General features: G+C 38.3%; 2 protein-coding genes across 6 annotated transcripts in view; both read right to left on the bottom strand.

Moving 5' to 3' along the window:
• The window catches only part of LOC133248154 (killer cell lectin-like receptor subfamily F member 1), a 75,470-nt gene extending 64,748 nt beyond the window's left edge, over window positions 1-10,722 (bottom strand). The window contains exon 1 of the mRNA XM_061417943.1: window positions 10,632-10,722. The gene's annotated coding sequence lies outside the window, so the exon portion shown is untranslated. The remainder of the gene's footprint in view (window positions 1-10,631) is intronic.
• Window positions 10,692-22,541, bottom strand: part of LOC133248155 (C-type lectin domain family 2 member D11-like) — a 40,736-nt gene continuing 28,886 nt past the window's right edge. Inside the window, exons 6-8 of one of the 5 annotated variants that reach the window (XR_009736628.1) lie at window positions 13,117-13,262; window positions 12,371-12,427; window positions 11,453-11,556 (exon numbers count right to left, since the gene is read on the bottom strand). Coding sequence is in view for 3 of the 5 variants with exons in the window: in XM_061417945.1 (XP_061273929.1) it covers window positions 15,361-15,515 (155 nt within the window). In the remaining 2 variants the exon portion in view is untranslated. Of the gene's footprint in view, window positions 10,792-11,452; window positions 11,557-12,370; window positions 12,428-13,116; window positions 13,263-13,726; window positions 13,878-15,345; window positions 15,516-22,541 lie in introns of those variants that run through there. The other 4 variants (XM_061417946.1, XM_061417947.1, XR_009736629.1 and 1 more) reach the window with 4 other exon arrangements.

Here is a 22,541-nt window from a genome sequence, read left to right on the forward strand (position 1 = left end):
CTTCTTAGAAGAAAAGCTATGGCAAACCTAGACAGCATGTTAAAAAAGTGAGACATTACTTAGCCTACAAAAGTCCTTATAGTCAAAGCTATGGGTTTTTTCCAGTAGTCACTTATGGATGTAACAACTGGACAATAAAAAAAGGCCTAGTACCAAAGAATCGATGCTTTTGAACTGTGGTGCTGGAGAATACTCTTGAGAGTCCCTTGGAGAGCAAGGAGATCAAACCAGTCAATCCTAAAAGAAATCAACATTGAATATTCTGATGGACTGATGCTGAAACTAAAGCTCCAATACTTTGCCATCTGATGCAATGAGTCAATTCATCGGAAAAGACCCTTAAATGAAAAGTCAGTTCATTGAAGGAGGAGAAGGGGACGATGGAGGATGAGCTGGTTGGATGGCATCACCGTCTCAATGGACATGAGTTTAAGCAAATGCCAGGAGATGGTGAAGGACAGGGAAGCCTGACATGCTGCAGTCCATGGGGTTGCAAAGAGTCAGAAATAACTGAGTGACCGAACAACAGAATGTTTCCACTGCTCCCAAAATCTATGTGCTCAGGACTTATGCATTCTTCTCTCTCTCTTCCCAACCCAAAACCTTGGTAACCACTAATCTTTTTAAAAAATATTTATTTATCCATTTTTGCTGCCTGGGTCTTTGCTGTTATGTGCAGGCTTTCTCTAGTTTCAGGAGAACAAGAGTGACTCTATAGCTGTGGTGTTCAGGCTTCTCATTGCAATGACTTCTCTTGTAGACCATGGGCTCTAGGTGTGCAGGCTTCAGTAGTTGCTGCATGTGGGCTCAGTAGTTCTGATGCATAGACTTAATTGCCTTGTAGCATATGGAACCTTCCCAGACCAGGAATCAAACCAATGCCCCTACTTTGTGAGGCAGATTCTTAAACCATTGGCCTATGAGGGAATAATCTTTTTACCATCACCTTTGCCTTTACCAGACTATCATATAGCTGGAGTTATACTATACGACTTTTCAAATGGCCATCTTTCCCTTAGCAACAAATATTAATATTTAAAGTTCCTTCATATCTTTTTTTAGCTTGATAGTTTATTCTTCAGAGAAGGCAATGGCAACCCACTCCAGTACTCTTGCCTGGAAAATACCATGGGTTGAGGAGCCTGGTAGGCTGCAGTCCATGGGGTCGCTAAGAGTTGGACACGACTGCATGACTTCACTTTCACTTTTCACTTTCATGCATTGGAGAAGGAAATGGCAACCCACTCCAGTGTTCTTGCCTGGAGAATCCCAGGGACGAGGGAGCCTGGCGGACTGCCGTCTATGGGGTCGCACAGAGTAGGACACGACTCAAGCGACTTAGCAGCAGCAGCAGCAGCAGCAGCAGCAGTTTATTTCTTATTGTCATTTAACATACTTTATAATATGGATGCACTAGCTTATGAATTCATTTATTGAAGGACATGTTGATTGCTTCTAGGTTTGGCAATCATGAATAGTGACTATATACATTCATGTTCAGATTTTTGTGTGGATGTAGGTTTTCAATTCATTTGGATAAATACTGAGGAACGTGATTTTCCAGTTATATGATTAATATGTTTAGTTTTGTAAAACATTACCAAACTATCTTCCAAGGTAACTGTGCACTTCACCAGCCGTGAATGAGACTTTCGTTGCTCTACATCAACATTTGGTAATTTGGATTTCAGCTGTTCTGATAGACATGGAGTGGTTGCTTTGTTGTTTCAGTTGCAATCCCTTAATGTAGGTGTCCTCAACCCCCAGGCCACAGACAGATACTAGACTGAGAGCATACACTGTATGATTTGAAGCTCAGAATACGGTCTAACTTGGCAGATGCTCAACGTGAAGTTCAGACAGAGGTATATTCTGTTGTTGTTAAATAAAGTAGCCTATGAATGTCAATTATTTTATATATAGTTTGTTGTTGGTGCTGTTAATACAACTACCTCCTTGTGATTTTGTCTGCTGAATCTGTCCATTTCTAACAGAGGGTTATAGAAGTCTTCAGTGATTACTATAACAGCAAATTCACCTGTTTCTCCTAGCAGTTCTGTCAGTTTTTGCTGTACATCTTGACACTGTTCTTAGATGCACATATGTAAAGAATTCTTAGGTCTTTTGGGGGAATTAACTGTTTTATAATTATATAATGTCCCTCTTTATCCCTGATAATTTTTCTTGTTTAGAAGTTGCTCTGCATGAAATTAATATAGCATAGCTACTCCAGCTTTCTTTTAATTAGTATTCATATGGAATATCTTTCTCCATCCCTTTCTTATTTTTTTTTTGGTTATATATATGTTTTTTTTATTTTATTTTTAAACTTTACATAATTGTATTAGTTTTGCCAAATATCAAAATGAATCCATCACAGGTATACATGTGTTCTCCATCCTGAACCCTCCTCCCTCCTCCCTCCCCATACCATCCCTCTGGGTCATCCCAGTGCACTAGCCCCAAGCATCCAGTATTGTGCATCGAACCTGGACTGGCATCTCGTTTCATACATGATATTTTACATGTTTCAATGCCATTCTCCCAAATTTTCCCACCCTCTCCCTCTCCCATAGAGTCCATAAGACTGTTCTATACATCCGTGTCTCTTTTGCTGTCTCGTACACAGGGTTATTGTTACCATCTTTCTAAATTCCATATATATGCGTTATTATACTGTATTGGTGTTTTTCCTTCTGGCTTACTTCACTCTGTATAATAGGCTCCAGTTTCATCCACCTCATTAGAACTGATTCAAATGTTTTCTTTTTAATGGCCGAGTAATACTCCATTGTGTATATGTACCAGAGCTTTCTTATCCATTCATCTTATTTTTAAATCTACATGTGTCTTTATATATTTAAAATGGATTTCTTATAGACAACACATAATTGGATCTTATTTTTATTCCACTCTGACAATTTTTGTCTTTTAGCTGGTGTATTTAACCATTGACATGAAGGTGATTATTTATACAGATGAATTAATATTGACTATGTCTGTAAGAATTTTCTATTTGTTGCTGTTGTTCTTTGTTTTCATTTTTTGTCTTCATTTTTCTGCCTTACATGGTTTTAGTTGGGAAGTTTAGATTATTTCATTTTCTCTCCTATCTTATATTCACTGGACTTCTTTCTCTTTCAAAAAATATTTTTATTGATTGTCCTAGAACTTGTGACACAAAATTACAGCTAATTCAAGTCTGCTTTCAAGTAACATTATAAAACCTCAAGAGTGGTATAATATCTTATAATAACAAAATAATCCTAATTATATTCTTGTCCCTTATAGAATAACTGTCATTCATTCCACTGATGCATAAACTACAAGAAATACAGTTACTATTATTTTGAACAAGCTTTTATCAGTTTGATCAATTAAGAACAAAAGATACATTTTTAATTTTCTCTTCATTATTCTTTCTTTAATATTCTGTAAGTATATCTGAGTTTCTGACCTGTATCATTTTTGTTCTCTCTTTCCTTCTTCCTTCTTTTAGTATTTCTTTCAAGACAGGTCTCCTGACTACTAATTCCCTTAATGTTTGTTTGTCTGGGAAAGTCTTTATTTCTTCTTAATTTTGAAGGGTGATTTCACAGGATATAGAATTCTGGGTTGGTGGATTCTTTTTCTTTCAAAGTTTCAACATTTCTCTTCACTCTCTTCTTATTTACATTGTTTCTTAGGTAAACAAAAATGGTAATGCATCTTTTTCCTTTAGTATTCTTTCAAAAATTTTTCTTAATCTTTGATTTTCTGCAGTTTTACTATAATATACCTAGGTGTATTTGGTTTGTGTTTTCTTCTTTTTGTTTTTGTTTTGTTTTGTAACAATTTTCCTGCTTGGTGTTCTCAGAGCTTCCAGAATGTATGGTTCAAATTAATTTGGAGAAATTCTCAGTCATTATTGATTTCAAATATTGCTTCTATTTCTTTCCTCTCCTTTTGATGGCTCCATTATAGATGGTACACTTTTTGTAGCTGTCCCACAGCTCTTGGATTTTGGGGCTTTTTTTTCAATCTCTTTCTTTTAACTTTTCAGTTTTGGAAGTTTCTCTTACTATAGTCTAAACTCAGAGATTCTCTCCTTAACCATGTCTCATCTATTAATGAGTTCATGAAAGGTACTCTTCATTTTTGTTAGTATTTTTGATTTTCTGGCCTTTCTCTTTTTTTCTTTCTTATAATTTTTATTTCTTTCCTTACATTACCTATTTATCCTTGCATGGTGCCTATTCTTTTGCATTGGAGTCATTAGCATATTGGTCACAGTTTTTAAAATATTTCAGGTCTGATAATTCCAATATTGCTGCCATATCTAAGTTCTGATACTTTTCAAACTGTGCTTCATTTTTTGTTTTGTTTTGTGGTTTAGTATGGCTATAATTTGTGGTTGAAAACCTGTGTTGCAGTAAATATACTTGGTCTTTACCCCTTATTCCTGGCAAAGAACTTCAAACAGCATTATAATTTCTTGAGTGATAGAGAAATATCTTTGTTATGCTAATATGATTACTCATTGTGGAGGTTTTAAATAGCTTTTGCATGGGGACTGGTCACCAGGAAAACCAACTACCATGTGATTAGAGGGTAGAGTCTTTCAGCCTCCTGATCTGTGACCTTCAAAGACAGAGGGAGACTGAACATTACATTTAATCATGTGACCAATGACTTCCTCAGTTATGCCTATATAGTAACACTTGGGTAAAACTCCATGCTGGCATGCACCTGGATTCTGCCAAGAAAGGGCATTTTATCCAAGAATTACTGTATAGGCATAAGTGATTAAATCATTACCCCCATCTCAAACCTTGCTCCTTGTGCCTCTTTCATTTGGCTATTCCTGAGTTGCAGTCTTTATAATAAAACTATTATCACATGTCTAGTACATTCAGTAAGTTCTGAGAGTTGTATCCATGAATGATCAAACCTAAGGGGGTTGTGGGAAGCCTTAAATTTGTAGTCATCCAGGCAGAAGTGTGAGTAGCCTGTGGACCTGACTTGTGGCTGGCAGTCTTGTTAGGGACATTGGTCTTTAATTTGTGGGATTTGGTACAGACTACAGTTAGTGTCAGAACTGAATTGGATTGAGTTATAGAACACCCAGTTGTGTAAGAACACACAGCTAGAGAAGATATGCTGTAAAAGGAAGCTGATACTTTCCAGTTCCCAGGCTTCTGCTCCAGTGAGTTGTGGTCTCTGTACCCACCAGTGTCTCTCTTCAATTTGTCAGCAATGGTTTTCCATGTAACCTTAGTTCTCTGTTCAATCTAAGAAGAGATACTGATTTTTGGGTTTTCAGATTTTTTCTTATTGTATAGATGAGCTGTAGTTCCAGCAAGGTTGGATCAAATCCTCTGCTTTTTTCCCCTCCTTTCTTTCTTCCTTCCTGCGATATGGTCCTACAGATGCAGCCACAATTGAAAAGTGCATGGTAGACACTTTTCCATGCAATCACAAACTTCTAGCAGGAGGATGGAAAAAAAGAAGTTTCTGGGAACAACTGAGTATTGGGCAGATGATGAAAAGCGAGGAACTTTGTAAAGAGACCTTTGAATCTTATTAACAAGCTCCTGTGCTCCCCCTGCTAACACATGCAGAAGTTGCACATTTTACTCTAATGTGCCAAGACATTGAGACCTGAACTCTTCATATTAGAACATTGCTTAAATTCCATTTTGGTCATTGGTTGATGCACTTGCAAGAAATATCCCCAAACACTATAAAGGCTCTGAAAACTGAACTGGAACCAGAGTCCCCAGAAGGCCTGAACCTAGCCAGAGTGACTGCCTGCTTAAGCAGAATATTTGAGTATGCTGCATACATTTAAACAAAATCAAGAGTCTCACAGCAAAATGTCCAAAAGACAATCCAAAGTTGTTCAGCATATGAATAGCCATGAAAATTTGGACTTGCATGGGGAAAGAAAATCAACAGAAGCTGTGATGAGGTGACACAAATGTTGGAATTATCTAGCAAATATAAGCAGCTTTTATAGTTACTCAAAATACCAAAAGAATGAAGAAATAAATCATTTAACATGAAATGAGGGGAAATAATTTTTCCCCTCATCTGAATTGCATTCTATATACTTTTATCAAGGAAAAATAAATTTTTCCATCCTAAATTATGACACCTCAAATTTTCCCAAAAGGCAAAAATCACTTTTTCCATTCATTAAATCATCATAGAAAATCTCAAATACAAGTTTCTTTTTTTAATTTCAAGCTCATTTAAATATATCTGACATTATACATACATATATATATATATGTGTGTGTGTGTATATATATATATATATACATATACACACACACACACAAATAATTTTTTTTCTTTTTATAGTACCTGGAATATATTTCATTCTCCTAAGTTTTTACTTGGACTTGCTCACTTTTCTTTTTCTGTAACTGTTCTTTACTTACCTTGTGATGTTTTCTCTCCTATAATCTTCCATGATAGATTTTCTACCTTATTTCATAATAATAACATGTTGCATCTGTGTAACACTTTACAGTATGTATTGTTCTCAGTGAAATTAATCATTAAATTCTCAGTTATAAATTTAACCTGATTATATCCTCTTTCTCTTCATAGTCCCCTTTCCTTCCTTGTTAGAGAAAAATTTCAGTATCTGCCTGTTTTTACACAAATTATAAGCATATATATGACTTCCAGCACTCCATCTCTCACCTTTGAATGCTCTGTACCTATCAACCACTTTCCCTGTGTAGAAACTAGAGTCCATCAGCATCATTACCTTATCACCTCAAATCCCACCTTTATTCCATACAGCCCAACTTAGCTCAATCTGCAATCCATACAGTTGGAAGAAAGTCTTCCTCTACAATATTCGTGTCATTCATTTTGCCTCGGGTTTTCATGAGAGAACTAAGACCACAGTTAACCATTTGATTCAGAACTTCCTGAGTAACTAAAAATGTCAAGCGAAGTTAAATTGATCAAAGACTCACGTTTTTATAAGGTCACTTGCCACACAAAAAAAGTATATATATATATATATATATATATATATATATATATATATATATATATACATACATATACGTAGTAAGTCCCCTATAAGATCTACTTGAGAGCACGTTCATCCAATTTGTTCATAAGTCAAATAGCTTAGGTACTCAACCAGCACAATTGGCTTTATAGTACTATATTGTACTGTAATAGATTTAGAATAATTTTCAGACAAATAGTACACACACACACACACACAAAAATAAATAAAGAAAAAATACAGAAAACAATTTTAACCTTACAGTACAGTACCTTGTGGGCTTCCCAGGCATGCAGTGGTAAAGAATCTGCCAGCTAATGCAGGAGACTCAAGAGATGCGGGTTTGATCCCTACGTCAGGAAGATGCCCTGGAGTAGGAAATAACAGCCCATTCCACTATTCTTGCCTGGAAAATTTCATGGATACAGAAGCCTTGCTGGATACTGTCCATTGGGTCACAAGAGTCAGATATGACCAAGAGTGACAATATATGATAAACATGTGAACTAATTTACATGATTAGACATGTCAACACATGTTTGCATCTTTGAAAGTTTGCAACTTGAAGTTTTGTATGTAGCGGACTTACTGTAACTCATGTATTTTGTAACTAGAGGTTTTATCTCTCAATCTCTCTCCCCTATGTCTTCCCTTCTGCGCACCCCACCCCCCATTCCTTTTTGGCAAACACCTGTGTTTTTTTTTCTCAATATCAGTAACACTATACATAATTTATAGCTGTTTATGTTTTGTTATGCTTGTTTTAGATTCTATATAAAAGGGAAGCCATCCAGTATTTGTCTGTCTCTGTCTAATTTCATTTATCATCATACCCTCTAGGTTCATCTATTTTATTATAATTGACAAGATTTCATTCCTTTCTATGACTGAGTAATACTCCATTGTATTATATATACCACATCTTTTTTACCCATTTATCTATCCATACTCTTAGCTTGCTTCCATATCTTGGCTATTGTAAATAATCCTTCAATTAACATAGGGGTGCATGTATCTTTTCTAATTAGTATTTTTTTTTCCTTCAGATAAGTACACAGGAATAGTAATGATGGATCACATGACAGCTCTATTTTAAATTTTTTGAGGAATCTCCATACTGTTTTTCATGGTGGCTGCACCAATTTACATTCCCATAAATAGTGCATGAAGTTTCCCTTTTCTCAGTCTCCTTGATAGCACTTGTTATTTGCTATCTTTCTGAGAGGTGTGAAGTGATATCTAATCTTTGCTTGACTTGCTTATATCTTTTAGTGTACCTGTTGATGATTTGTATGGTTTTTTTTATGTTGCATTTTTCTGTATATTTTGGATATTAATCCCTTCTTATTTATATTTTTCAAATATCTTTTCCCAATCAATAGGTGCCTTTTTCATTTTGTTGATAGTTTCCTTTGCTTGCAAAAACTCTTTAGTTTGATGTTGTCCTGTTTGTTTACTTTTGCTTTGGCTTCCCTTGCTGAGGATACATATGAAAAAATATTATAAAGATCAGTGTCGAAATGTATACTGCCTATGCTTTCTTCTAGATTTATCACTTCAGGTCTTACACTTAAGTTTTTAATCCATTTCAAACTTGTTCTTGTGTGTGGTGTGAGAGAGTAGTCTAGTTTGATGTTCTCACATATAAATGTCCAGTTTTCCCAACACCATTTGTTGAAGATAATCATGGTATATACTAGCCTCATTTGTTATATATTAATTGTCCATATAAGTATGGGTTAATTACTGAGATCTTACTCTATTCCACTGGTCTATGTGTCTGTTTTTGTGGCATTGTCATACTGTTTTGATTACTGTAGTTTTGCAGTACAGTTTGAAAACAGAGAGTGTGATACTCTTGTTCTTGCTCAAGATTGTTTTTACTATTTAGCAGGTGGCTCTGTGTTTCTGAACAAAGTTTAGAATTATCTACTCTAGTTCTGTGTGAAAAAAATGCCATTCATATTTTGATAGATATTGCATTGAATGTGTAGATCGTCTTGGGTAGTATGGTCATTTTAACAATACTAATTCTTTTCATTCATACACATAGTATATCTTTCCATTTGTTTGTGTCATCTTCAGTTTCTTTCATCAGTGTCTTATAGTTTGCCAAGTACCATGTTTTATAATCTTACTTTGTTGTTGTTTGTTGTTTTTGTTTAGTCACTAAGTAGTGTCTGACTCTCTTTGTGACCCCATGGACAATAGCCCACAAGTTTCCTCTGTCCATGGGATTTCCCAGGCAAGAATACTGGAATGGGTTGCCATTTTCTTCTCCAAGGTAACTTCCTGACCCAGGGATAGAACCCTGTTGTTCTTTCACTACTTTAAAAAAAAAAAAAAAAGTCATTTCCTCATTGTTTCCATTATGAAGGCACTGGTCATTCTTACTATACCTACTTTTTTTCTTTTAATTTTGCAGTAATTTTACTATAGTTTTCCTAGGTATGATTTTCAAAAGTCTATCTTGTTTTTAATTTGCCAAGCTTCTTAAATTTATAGCTTGATATCTTTCTTCTCTTTTGAAAAATTATTGATTGCTATCTCTTAAATTACTGCTTTTGCCTTCCTCCAATTTTTTTGCTTCTGAGTATACAATTGCATCTATATTAAGATTTTTTATTATTGCCCTTATATCTGAATAATATTTTCTTTATTGCTTCTCTGTGCTTCAGTGTGGAATTTTTGCTGACCTACCTTACATTTTTGTAATTGTGTCTTCTGCTGAGATCAATCTGCTCTTAAACCTATCTATTAAACCATCAATTTTTATTGCAATTTTTGTTTATAAAATTTCCATTTGATTTATATTTAGGGATTCCACTTCTCTAGTAAAATGCATCATTTTTGTTAACTATTTTCTAGAATGTGTTAATCATAGTTATTTTAAAGTTTGAGTTTGGTGATTCTAATATCTGAGTCATCTATGTGTCTATTATTTATTTATTCATTTGTCTGTTTGTTTTACCTGTTGGTACAATAAGAAAAATTTTGCTTGAATGTTGTCAGTGTACCTACACATGTATGAAATATGAAACCTGCTTCCAGGAAGTATTCACATTATCCTCTGCTAAGTATTACATTCATTGATATTGTCTTAATCCAATAAAGACTGAGTTGACTTCAGTCTATTGCAATTTCTGCAAGATTTTATCTACCATTTTTCAACCATTCCATTATTTCTTATTTATCTTAGCACCTCTGGCTAAACCCTCTAGAAATTCCATCTCAGAGCATGGAATATTACTAAAGTTCCTTTTCTTGTTGGAGAGTGAATCTAATTTTTTTTTTTTCTTCTCAAAACTACATGACTGTCAAAATGCCACTCTGCTTGTCACATTTTTCTTTTTAGCCTCTTTCCTTGTGAAGTTTAATAATTTGGCAAATGGCTTAAAGGAAAAACATCAAGCTTCCTTTGACCCACTTTTCACTTCAGGATTTTGGTCCTTCAAGTGCATTGGTAAAAATTTTTATCTCACCTAGCAGAGTGCCTGCTGGCCATGGCCCTGTTCAGATTCTGAGCAGGTGATCCTTCACCAAGATACTGCTAGGAGAAGAGTGAACCTCAAAATGTTTATTCACTTCTCTGAATCTTTACTGTTCCTCCAATTACCTTGAAAAGTTTCCAATGCCTTTTTAAAAACTTGTTTGTTTGAATCTGGCTCTTCTAATTCTTCTCAGCATCAGCTTGGCCTCTCTCAACTTGCTTTATTATAAACAGAAGTACATACGAACTTTCAAGTTTATCCTTTTTACATCATTTTATCATTTTGCTGTCAAAGAGAAATAGAACAAACCTTAGTAAATTTCATATTCTTGGAATTCCCAAATAATTTACAGAACTAATAACATTACTTTTACCATTATTATCATGACATGGTAACATAAAGCTACAGTTTATCATCATTTACCATAAGCCAGAAACATCGATAAAAGATTTAAATGTATCTCATGTAGTTGGTTCAACTACATTGAAAATGAGCTCCTTGAGTGAGAAACCATGTAAATTTGTTGTAAGTTGCCAGCAACAGAGTAAATGGTCTGATTTGGAAATTCCATTAAGGCAGTAGAAGGTCAGTGACTAAACCAGGTCATGGGATTTCTGCATTAGACGCATTTATCATGAAAGCTCTGTTTCACATTGCTTAACTTCTCTCCATTCTGGGAACAAGAAACTGAAAACTAAGTACTTGAATATTTGTACGGTTACTCACTTGCCATTTAGAACATATTTTTGAAGATAATACCTTTGAGTCACCAGGCCTCACTGAGCAGTTTAATAGGAAACTGCAAAGTTAACAGGGTATAAATGATTCATTGTGACAAATTGCAAAAAACAGTGGAATAAGTATATTATGAGAGCACTTAATGAGATATATCTACTCAGTGGAAAGTCTTCCAAGGAAGTGTTGAATAAATTTCCAAACCAATAACTTGAGTAGACATTTGCTATATGAAAGGGCGAGAAAAAAAAGAAAAAAAAAAAGAAAGGGCGAGGCAATTGAGTTTGAAGGAGGAAATAGTCCATCTGAAGGGAACTGCAAAAGAGAAGAGAATGCATCTGACTGTTAGGAAACCCCCTAAAATTTAAAATAACTCAACCACATATTAGAAAAGAAGAAGTATGAGTAAATAACTTTCCAAATAACCCAAAGCCTCTTTGTTAAATATGTGAATTTTATAATTCCTAAATCTTATTGTCTTGTTTACTTTCTTATGAAACTCTATACCTGATACCCGACATGACACATAAGATGAAGTGACATTGTTTTACATGGTTCCTAGGGAGCTGCAGTGTGAGAGGAGAAAGTCACAGTTATTTTAATTTTATTGAGGATAAAAACTTTTTATTTTCCAAAAGAATTTAATTGGGCCTATATTTAGGAGATGGAAGTGAGTGACTAATTGACTGAGTGTGAAAAGGTAAGAAAAAGTTCTTCAAGTTACAATTACCACCTGAGAAATGGAAGATTTCCTGCCAGATCAGTAAAAAAGGATGTCACGGTTGTCAGTGATTGTAGCCCTCCAGTGTGAGCCTGTGAGCACTAAGGGAACTCAGGAAGGAGAAGAATACCTGCCCTCTAACAGCCGTCAGACTGCTGCCACTTCCTAAGATGAACTCCAAGGAACCTCAAGATGTTAAAACCCAAAATACTGGTCCCAGAGAACTGAGACACATTTGAAAGGAAGGATTTCAGTGAGCTCAGATTCTTGCATCCTCCCATACATAGGAAAGCATCCAATTCCTTAACTTGGAGTATCTTGTTTTCTTTAAGTAACAATAATCTTTGGATGTTCTGACTACCTGCCCTTTGTTGTAAAACTTCTATATAACCTGGCCCTTCTCCTCACCTCCTCAGAGCAGTTCTCTCAGGGTTACTTGAAATGCTGTCTCCCGGGCTTGAAGTCCTAAAAATTCCCACCAAATAAAACATAACTCTCAACTTTTAGACTGTGACTATTTTTTAAGTCAACAAACCCAACAGAAGTGACTGTCTAAATGAGTAATATAAAAATAAAACAATCACTGAGATGTGATTACATAGAGCAGTGGACTTCCCTGGTGGCTCAGATGGTAAAGCGTCTGCCTACAATGCGGGAGACCTGGGTTCAATCCCTGGGTCAGGAAGATCTCCTGGAGAAGGAAATGGCAACCCACTCCAGTATTCCCGCCTGGAAAATCCCATGGACAGAGGAGCCTGTAGGCAACAGTCCAGAGGTCACAATGAGTAGGACATGACTGAGCACAAAGGGCATGAAAATTTACTCCCAGTTTACCTCTGCCCTGCTTCCCTTGGGCCTTTCTAACTTTGACAACAGAATGGATGGTTAATGTAGCTGATGAAAGAGGAATATACTCAGTGAAAGACACAGGAAAAAAAATAAACTCAATGTAAGTAACAAATCTTTAGCTTGTTAATTGTTTGACTTTACACATATGTGGTAGACAAAGCAATGGATGCCCGTCATCAAAAGATGCCATGTCCCAAGCCCCTAAACATGTGTATTTGTTACCTTACATGAAAAAAAAATAAAAAAGAATCTTTGAAGATGTAATTAATTAAGGATCTTAAGATGGGGAGATTATTCTGGATTACCTGGGTTGGTCACATTTAGTCACACAGCTCCTTATTAGAGGAAGATAGAAGTGTCATAGTCATGGAGAGATTTGATGATGCTCTGCTGATGGCATTAAAGATGAAGCAAGAGGTCAGAGCTGAGGAATGCAGGTGATCTCTAGAAGCTATAAGAGACAAGGAGACACATTCTGTCCTCAAGCCTGCAAACGAACTCAGCCCTACCAATATACCTTAATCTTTTTTCAGTAAGATTCATTTAGAACTGCTGACCTCCAGAACTGTAAAATAATAATTAGTGTAGGTTTGAAATCCCTAAATTGTTGCAACTCATTAACTTTCTAAGGTTAATTAATTTATTTTTGGCAGTGCTGTGTGGCTTGAAGGATCTTAGTTCCTCCTTCAAAGATTGAACTCAGGCCATCTGTAAAGGCAGTACAGAGTCCCAACCATTGGACCATCAGGGACTTCCAGGTAATATATTATTACTTAAATTGTTACAGGATTCCCAGGTGGCTCGGTGATAAAGAATCTGCCTGGCAAAACAGGAGACACAGGAGATGTGTGATCCATCTCTGGGATGGGAAGATCACTTGGAGTAGGAAATGGCAACCCATTCCAGTACTCTCACCTGGAAAACTCTCTGGACAGGGCACCCTGGTGGGATACAGTCCATGAGGTCGCAAAGAGTCTGACATGACTGAGCCCCAGAGCATTCATGCAAATTATTACAGCACATTAAGTTCTTTCACTCTCATGATCTATATGGTGACAGAAGTATTCTGAAAAAGAAAATTATGATTTTGTTAAAGGTGTCCAAAAAACTTCAGCTGTTAATATATTTATTATTCAATTACTAATACTGTTACCAAACCATACTTGGGTCTGCTCACCCATATGCAGTAAACCCAATTTACTGACATCAGGTTGTGATGAACGTAAGTACCGCATTTATTGCAGTCACCAAATAGTCCAGGGCAGTTAGTGCTCGGAAAACCCAAATTCTCTGATACATTTCAGAAAAGTATTTTTAAAGGCCAGGCAAGGGAGGGGAGTAAGGGTGTATGATCCTCTCAATTCTCTTATTGGCTGATGGTGAGGTACCAGGGTGGCATCACAGGGGTTAACATTATCAATCCTAGAGCTCCAGTAGCTCTGGGGGCTACTACTCATGGGCATCAAGCAGTTAACTTCTATTTGGTAGAGAGTTAAGCATCTGTGAAACCAATCAGGATATTGGGTCAGATGTTACTACCTAAGAAATTCAGAGAGGAGGTAAAGATTCTGTGACCACCATATGGCTGATTACTGTTTTAAATTGTTATCAGTTCCTTTCACCCAACAGCTGTTTTATCACTAAATGTTTACATCTATTCAATCATTTATTCTTGAGCCAGGCTTTTGTGACTCAGGGAGGCTTGGAGAATACGCCTTTTCTGCAAAGGAGAGGTGGGCAGAGGACATGAGGGGAGGGTCTGTCCCAGGAAGACCCCATAGGGTGCTGTGTGTGTGTGTGTGTGTGTGTGTGTGTGTGTGTGTGTGTGCACGCACGCATGCTCAGTCATGTCCAACTCTTTGCGACCCCATGGACTGTAGCCTGCCAGGCTCCTTTGTCCAAGGAATTTTCCAGGTAAGAATACCGGAGGGGGTTGCCATTTCCTGTTCCAGAGGATCATCCAAACCCAGGGATCGAACCCAGGTCTCTTGTGTCTCCTGCTTTGGCAAGTGGATTCTTTACCACTGTGCCACCATAGGGTTCTGCTCAGTTACAATTATTCATGCCTGCCTAAGGAAATATTATGAACTTTAGTATCTAAAATCTTCCCAGTGAAGTTTGGTCTGGGGAATACCTACAACCTTTTTTCTTCAGGGCTCAGATAAAGCTATAACCCTCAAGTTAGAACACAGACTAGAGACTCTTCTGATTGACCAGTGTCTGGGTTTAAATATTCTGAACACTAGAGTTTCTTAAAGAGTAGGATAAATGGTATATTTCACCCTAGTGCATCATGAAAAGAATTTAGAGAAATGAGCAAAGCCCACTTGATCTCAGAGAGACAGCAGTAACTGATGGCTTGAAACAAGCGAGATCTTACTTCCCTGCTCAGTAATTGAACCTAGGTAGCCCTGCCTGCCTGGAGAAGGCAATGGCACCCCACTCCAGTACTCTTGCCTGGAAAATCCCATGGACGGAAGAGCCTGGTAGGCTGCAGTCCATGGGGTTACGAAGAGTCAGACATGACTGAGCGACTTCACTTTCACTTTTCACTTTGATGCATTGGAGAAGGAAATGGCAACCCACTTCAGTGTTCTTGCCTGGAGAATCCCAGGGACAGGGGAGCCTGGTGAGCTGCCGTCTCTGGGGTCACACAGAGTCGGACACGACTGAAGCGACTTAGCAGCAGCAGCAGCAGCCCTGCCTGGCAATGCAGAAGACATAAGAAACACAGATTCGATCCTTGAGGTCAGGAAGATTCCTTGGAAGAGGGAAAGGCAACCCACTCCAGTATTCTTGCCTGGAGAATCCCATAGACAGAGGAGCTTGGCAGGCTACAGTACATAGGGTTGCAAGAATAGCAAACACCTGAAGCGACTTAGCACACAGCACAGCCTAGATGAAAACCTAGAATCCTGGCTGATAGTCAACCAGGGGTTAGAAGACAGAAGCAAAACTCCCCTTACCCTCATTGAAAAATGCATTTCTCAAGGAGGCAAAAACTGTAAAACCAGGTACAAAATTTAATTAGAGACACAGCACAAGTGGAAAACCCTCAGAAAAACAGTTTAAGACAGAAACAAGGCAGAGATATGCACCCAGAGAGAGAGGGTGTGGGCATCCCCCTTCATGAGGAGGAGTTTGGTAAAGAGGTGGTTAAATGATTTATACAGGACAGTTCTACCGGGTCTGTGTTTATATTTGGTTAATTATCTTGCTTGTTTTTGCACAGCTGACATACCCAAGGCCCCTCCCCAATGCGCATGCACAACTTTTTTCCAAGATGGATTCCCACCCAGAAGCCTGGGGAGGAGAGGGGCTTGGCATCACATATTTTCTGGATGATGCTTCCTCCTTTTTGAACCTCAAGGAGCCTTTCTGCACAGGGAGTTTCTTCTTTCTTCAAGGATGGGAAATATGTGATCTCTTGATCTTTTACTCAATCAAGGTTTAGCCCTTCTTTATCTCTGCCATAATTGTTATCTTAAAGTGAACATGAGAAACAAAGCCTAGCTATTCAGCCTCTTCCTGTGGCTATTATTATCTCCAAATGCAGACAGAAAGTTCATCATAAATATCTAGTCTGGAGACAACTTGTCTCCTGTCTCAGCAAGTTGGAACACAAGGCTAGTTATACACCATACACAAAAATAAACTCAAAATGGATTAAAGATCTAAACGTAAGGCCAAAAACTATAAAACTCCTAGAGGAAAACATAGGCAAAACACTCTCTGACATAAATCACAGCAGGATCCTCTATGACCCACCTCCCAAAGTAATGGAAATAAAAGCAAAAATAAACAAATGAGACAAAACAATGAAAAAAAAACAAAAGCTTTTGCACAATGAAGGAAACTATAAGGAAGGTGAAAAGGCAGCCTTCAGAATGGGAGAAAATAATAGCAAACGAAGGAACTGACGAAGAATTAATCTCAAAAATATACAAGCAGCTCCTGCAGCTCAATTCCAGAAAAATAAATGACCCAATTAAAAAATGGGCCAAAGAACTAAACAGACTTTTCTCTGAAGACATACAGATGGCTAACAAACACATGAAAAGATGCTCAACATCACTCATTATCAGAGAAATGCAAATCAAAACCACAATGAGGTACCATTTCATGCCGATCAGAATGGCTGCTATCCAAAAGTCTACAAAAAATAAATGCTGACGAGGGTGTGGAGAAAAGTGAACCCTCTTACACTGTTGGTGGGCATGCAAACTAGTACAGCCACTATGGAGAACAGTGTGGAGATTCCTTTAAAAAAACTGGAAATAGAACTGCCATACAACCCAGCAATCCCACTGCTGGGCATACACACTGAGGAAACCAGAATTGAAAGAGACACATGTACCCCATTGTTCATCGCAGCACTGTTTACCATAGCCAGGACATGGAAGCAACCTAGATGGCCATCGGCAGACGAATGGATAAGAAAGCTGTGGTACATATGCACAATGGGATATTACTCAGCCATTAAAAAGAATGCATTTGAATCAGTTCTAATGAGATGGATGAAACTGGAACCTATTATACAGACTGAAGTAAGTCAGAAATAAAAATACTGATACAGTATACTAATGCATATATATGGAATTTAGAAAGATGGTAATGATGACCCTATATGCAAAGCAGCAAAAGAGACACAGATGTATAGAACAGTCTTTTGGACTCTGTCAGAGAAGGCGAGGGTGAGATGATTTGAGAGAACAGCATTGAAACATGTATGTTATCATATGTAAAACAGATCGCCAGTCCAGGTTTGATGCATGAGACAGGGTGCTCAGGGCTGGTACACTGGGATGACCCTGAGAGATGGGATGAGGAGGGAGGTGGGAGGGGGGGTTCAGAATGTGGAACACTGTACACCCATGGCTGATTCATGTCAATGTATGGAAAAAACCACTGCAATATTGTAAAGTAATTAGTAATTGTAAGTTAATCGTAATTAATTTAATTTTTTTTAAAAAGAAGGCTAGTTATAAATGACAAGCCTAAAGTCCATTTATTTCCTGCCTCATGCTAAGCCAAACAACTCTTGTTAGGTAGCTCAGCAGAGAAAAGTACCCTCTTCAAGAAGCAAGAATACTAAAATTTCACAGACAATGATGAACTGCAGCTGGACATAAAAATGATTCTGTGTGCGCCATCAGCTATGTGGACATACAGACCATTCAGGACCACAGTTCTCTGTGCTGAAAAGGGTTTCATACTTGGCTTAATGCCCAACCATCAGTATCTTGAAATTATTAATGATTTTTTAAAACAAAGAACTCCATTCTTTTTATTTTGCACTTGCAAATTAGATAGCAGGTTCTGACTATATGATCATATGTGCTAAGTGGCTTCAGCCATGTCTGACTCTTTGCGACCCAATGGACTGTAGCCCGCCAGGATCTTCTGTCCATGGGATTTTCCAGGCCAGAATTCTGGAGTGGGTTTCCATGTCCTCCTCCAGGGGATCTTCCTGACCCAGGGATTGAACCCATGTCTCTTATGTATCCTGCATTGGTAGGCAGGTTCTTTACCATTAGCACTACCTATGAGCTTGAAAGTTTGAAATGAGTATTTTTTTTTTTTTTTGCTTTATCTAATCTAGTTTTTTTGTTTTTTGGGGGTTTTTTTGTAATCATCTTTTGACAGGAAAGAGTTCTTTGCAGAAAAGAGCTCTCAGCAAGTTACCAACTGAAGTGAGGGGGACTGCTCATTGCTTACAAAATCAAACTCATGGACATTGGTACAGGGACAAGCTGTCTTTAATCGGAATGCCAACAATCTGGGAAGATTGTGGGCTCAGTCCCCTTAGAACCACCTCCAAAGATGCTGCTAGCCCTGAAAGTCTTAAAGAAAAAGGGGGAAGTAACCTCAGTTAATCATTAAGAAAGTGGATCAAAGTCATCACCATCCTCCACTGAGTACAGGCCTGTCTCCTCCTGATCTTCCTCTAGACTTGCTCCTTTATCCTGATCACAGGTTAGCCACATGGTTTGTTTGGGAGGTCACTTAAGGGGAAGCTACAGAAGAGACCTGGTCATCTTATTCTCCATTTCTACTTCTTTGATCTATGGGAAGAACCGACAAGCTAGGCAGGCTGCTGTGTGATTACACAAGATTAGAAAGTTGGGCTCAGGTCAGAAATGAGTAGAGCAGTGAAAGTGAAAGTGAAGTCACTCAGTCGTGTCTGACTCTTTGCAACCCCATGGACTGTAGCCTACCGGGCTCCTCCGTCCATGGGATTCTCCAGGCAAGAATACTGGAGTGGGTTGCCATTTCCTTCTCCAGGAGATCTTCCCAATCCAGGGATTGAACCCAGGTCTCCCACATTGTAGGCAGACACTTTACTGTCTAAGCCACCAGGGAAGTAAGGGGTACCCAATTAAATTTAGTTATAATAAGGCTTGCTAAAAAGACAAGGAAAGGAGCCTTCTGCTGTCACCTTAGAGAAATATTCACAACCTAAAAGTTGAGAGTTACGTTTTATTTGGTGGGAATTTTTAGGACTTCAAGTTTTGGAGGCAACATCTTAAGTGGCCCTGAGAGAACTGCTCTGAGGAGAGGGAAGGAGCCTGGTTAAATGGAAATTTTACAACAATCTGCGGAGAAGGCAATTGCACCCCACTCCAGTACTCTTGCCTGGAAAATCCCACGGACGGAAGAGCCTGGTAGGTTGCAGTCCATGGGATCGCTAGGAGTCGGACACGACTGAGCGACTTCACTTTCACTTTTCACTTTCATGCATTGGAGAAGGAAATGGCAACCCCCTCCAGTGTTCTTGCCTGGAGAATCCCAGGGACGGGGGAGCCTGGTGGGCTGCCGTCTCTGGGGTCACACAGAGTCGGACATGACTGAAGCGACTTAGCAGCAGCAGCAGCAGCAGCCAGTACTCCTGCCTGGAAAATCCCATGGATGGAGGAGCCTGGTAGGTTGCAACCCATGGGGTCGCTGAGGGTCGGACCCGACTGAACGACTTCACTTTCACTTTTCACTTTCATGCACTGGAGAAGGAAATGGCAACTCACTCCAGTGTTCTTGCCTGGAGAATCCCAGGGATGGGGGAGCCTGGTTGGCTGCCATCTATGGGGTCACACAGAATTGGACACAACTGAAGTGACTTAGCAGCAGCAGCAGCAGGTAGTCTGAACATCAAACAAGTGTTGTTAATTAAAGAGAACCAGATATCCCAGATTATTGTTAATTAAAGGAAGCCAGATGACTTCCCAGGAGGTGTAGTGGTAAAGAATCTGCCTACCACTTCCAGAGACCCGAGAGACATGAGTTTGATCCCTGGATCAAAAAGAACCCCTGGAGTAAGAAATGGCAACCCACTCCAGTAGTCTTGCCTAGAGAATCCCCAGGAGTTCTATAGCCAATCACAGAAGGACAAACTCTACATGATTCCAGTTACCTGAGGTATCTACAATAATCAGACTCATAGATGCCAAGGACAGAATGGTGGCTGCCAGAAACTGGAGGGAAGGAAAAATTGGAGTTGCTAATAAACATACATAAAATTTCATTTATGTAAGATGAGTAAGTTTTAGATATCTAAAGCTGACTGCAGAAGAATTGATGCTTTTGAACTGTGATGTTGGAGAAGACTCTTGAGAGTTCCTTGGACTGCAAGGAGATCCAACCAGTCCATGCTGAAGGAAATCAGTCCTGGGTGTTCATTGGAAGGACTGATGTTGAAGCTGAAACTCCAATATTTTGGCCACCTGATATGAAGAGCTGACTCATTGGAAAAGACCCTGATGTTGGGAAGGATTGAGGGCAGGAGGAGAAGGGGACGACAGAGGATGAGGTGGTTGGATGGCATCACTGACTCACTGGACATGAGTTTGGGTAGACTCTGGGAGTTAGTGATGGACAGGGAGGCCTGGCGTGCTGTGGTTCATAGGGTCGCAAAGAGTTGGACATGACTGAGTGACTGAACTGTACATTGTACCTATAGATAAAAATGCTATGTTATGTATTTAAAAAATTGTTAAGAGAAGAGGTCTCCTATTAACTATTCGTATCACAATTTTAAAAAATTGTTAAACCATTTCCCTGAGTATCTGTAATATTTTATACTCCATGAGCAATACAGTTTCTCTGCATCCTCATCAGAATTTTGCATTGTCATTCCTTTTTTTTTTTAATTTTGGCAAATTTTAGCTACTTATCATGTCATTTTAATTTTTACTTCTATAGTGATTAACGGCCATAAGCATCTATTCTTGGTCTTTGCTCTCTGGATATTCTCCTCTGGGAAATGTCTGTTCATGTCTTTTCTGGGAAATGTTTACTATGACTCTTCTGGGAAATGTCTGCTCATGTCTCTTGCCCATGGTCTGGCCTTGTCCCAGTTCCTGGAGGCAACCTTGAAACCTTTGGATTTTCCCAAGTAACAGGAACATCCTGGTTAGAGTAGACAAAGAATGACACCTGCCATTTCAGTAAACAAAGGAAGCTGTGGCCATAACTCTATCAGTCACAACAGCTGCCCAAAACAGTGCCTCCTGATAGGAATTCAAGAAGGAGAAAAACAGGACACTGGTCCTAGACAGTTAAAATGCCTATCAAAGGACTAATTCCAGTGAGTCCAGATTCTTTCATCTTCCCATTCATAGAAAAGCACTAAAATTATTATTAATTTGAGATGCCTCTTTTATGGTTAGTGGTAATCTTTTGATGTTCAAATTCTTTTTTTTTTCCCAGCAAAAACTCTTGTATATTCTTGGCTTCCCTGGTGACTTAGATGGTAAAGAATCTGCCTGCAATTCAGGAGACCAGGTTCGATCCCTGGATCCATAAGATCCCCTGGAAAAGGGAATGGCTAACCCACTCCAGTATTCTTGCCAGGAAAATTTCATGGAATGAGGGGCCTAGTGGGCAACAGTTCATGGGGTCACAAAGAGTCAGACAACTGAACATCTAACACATATATTCTGGGATCCTCCCTTACCCTTTTGAAACAGTCCCTCAGAGGCTGCCAACCATGGGCTATAGTCCTCAATAATTCTGTCAAAACATAATTCTCAACTCTTCACTTGTGTATATTTTTCAGTCAACAATAGCTTATGCTACTGTGAGGATAGTCATACCGGAAAGAACAACCAGTGGGGCCAAGTGACTAGAGGGCTGGGGCTTTGAGTCGCATGATATTAGCGTTCTGTCCAGGGTGGGAGGAGAATAAACCAAAGTCAGTTGCTTTTCATTACATTAACAATTAACAACAACAACAAAAAAATGTGGAATTGAAAACAAAATGCCCTTTATATCAGCACCCTAAAAATGAAATGCTTAGGTAAAAATCTAAAAATACATGTACAAGTTCTATATGAGGAAAAGCACAACATTTGGATGAACAGAATCGAAGAACTAAACAAATCCAGAGATACACCATGTTTACAGATAGGAAAACTCAACAACTTGACATTGTCAAGATGTCAGCTCTTCCCAATATGATCTATAGATTCAATATAACCACAATAAAAAGTATAGAAAGTCATTTTATGTATTTTGACAAAATAATTCTAAAGTTTATATGGCAAAAGACCTATAATAGCCAACCCAATATTGAAGGAGAAGAAAATTGAGAACAGACTATTCAATGTCAAGACTAGTTATCTAACTACAGTAATCAAGATAGTGTGACAAAATAAGACAAAAAGATTAATGGGACAGAAAAGAGAGACCAGAAATAGACCCTCATAAATGTAGTCAACTGAACTTGGACAAAAGA

This window comes from Bos javanicus, chromosome 5 (assembly GCF_032452875.1).
Source record: "Bos javanicus breed banteng chromosome 5, ARS-OSU_banteng_1.0, whole genome shotgun sequence".
In the NCBI taxonomy this organism is placed as follows: domain Eukaryota; kingdom Metazoa; phylum Chordata; class Mammalia; order Artiodactyla; family Bovidae; genus Bos; species Bos javanicus.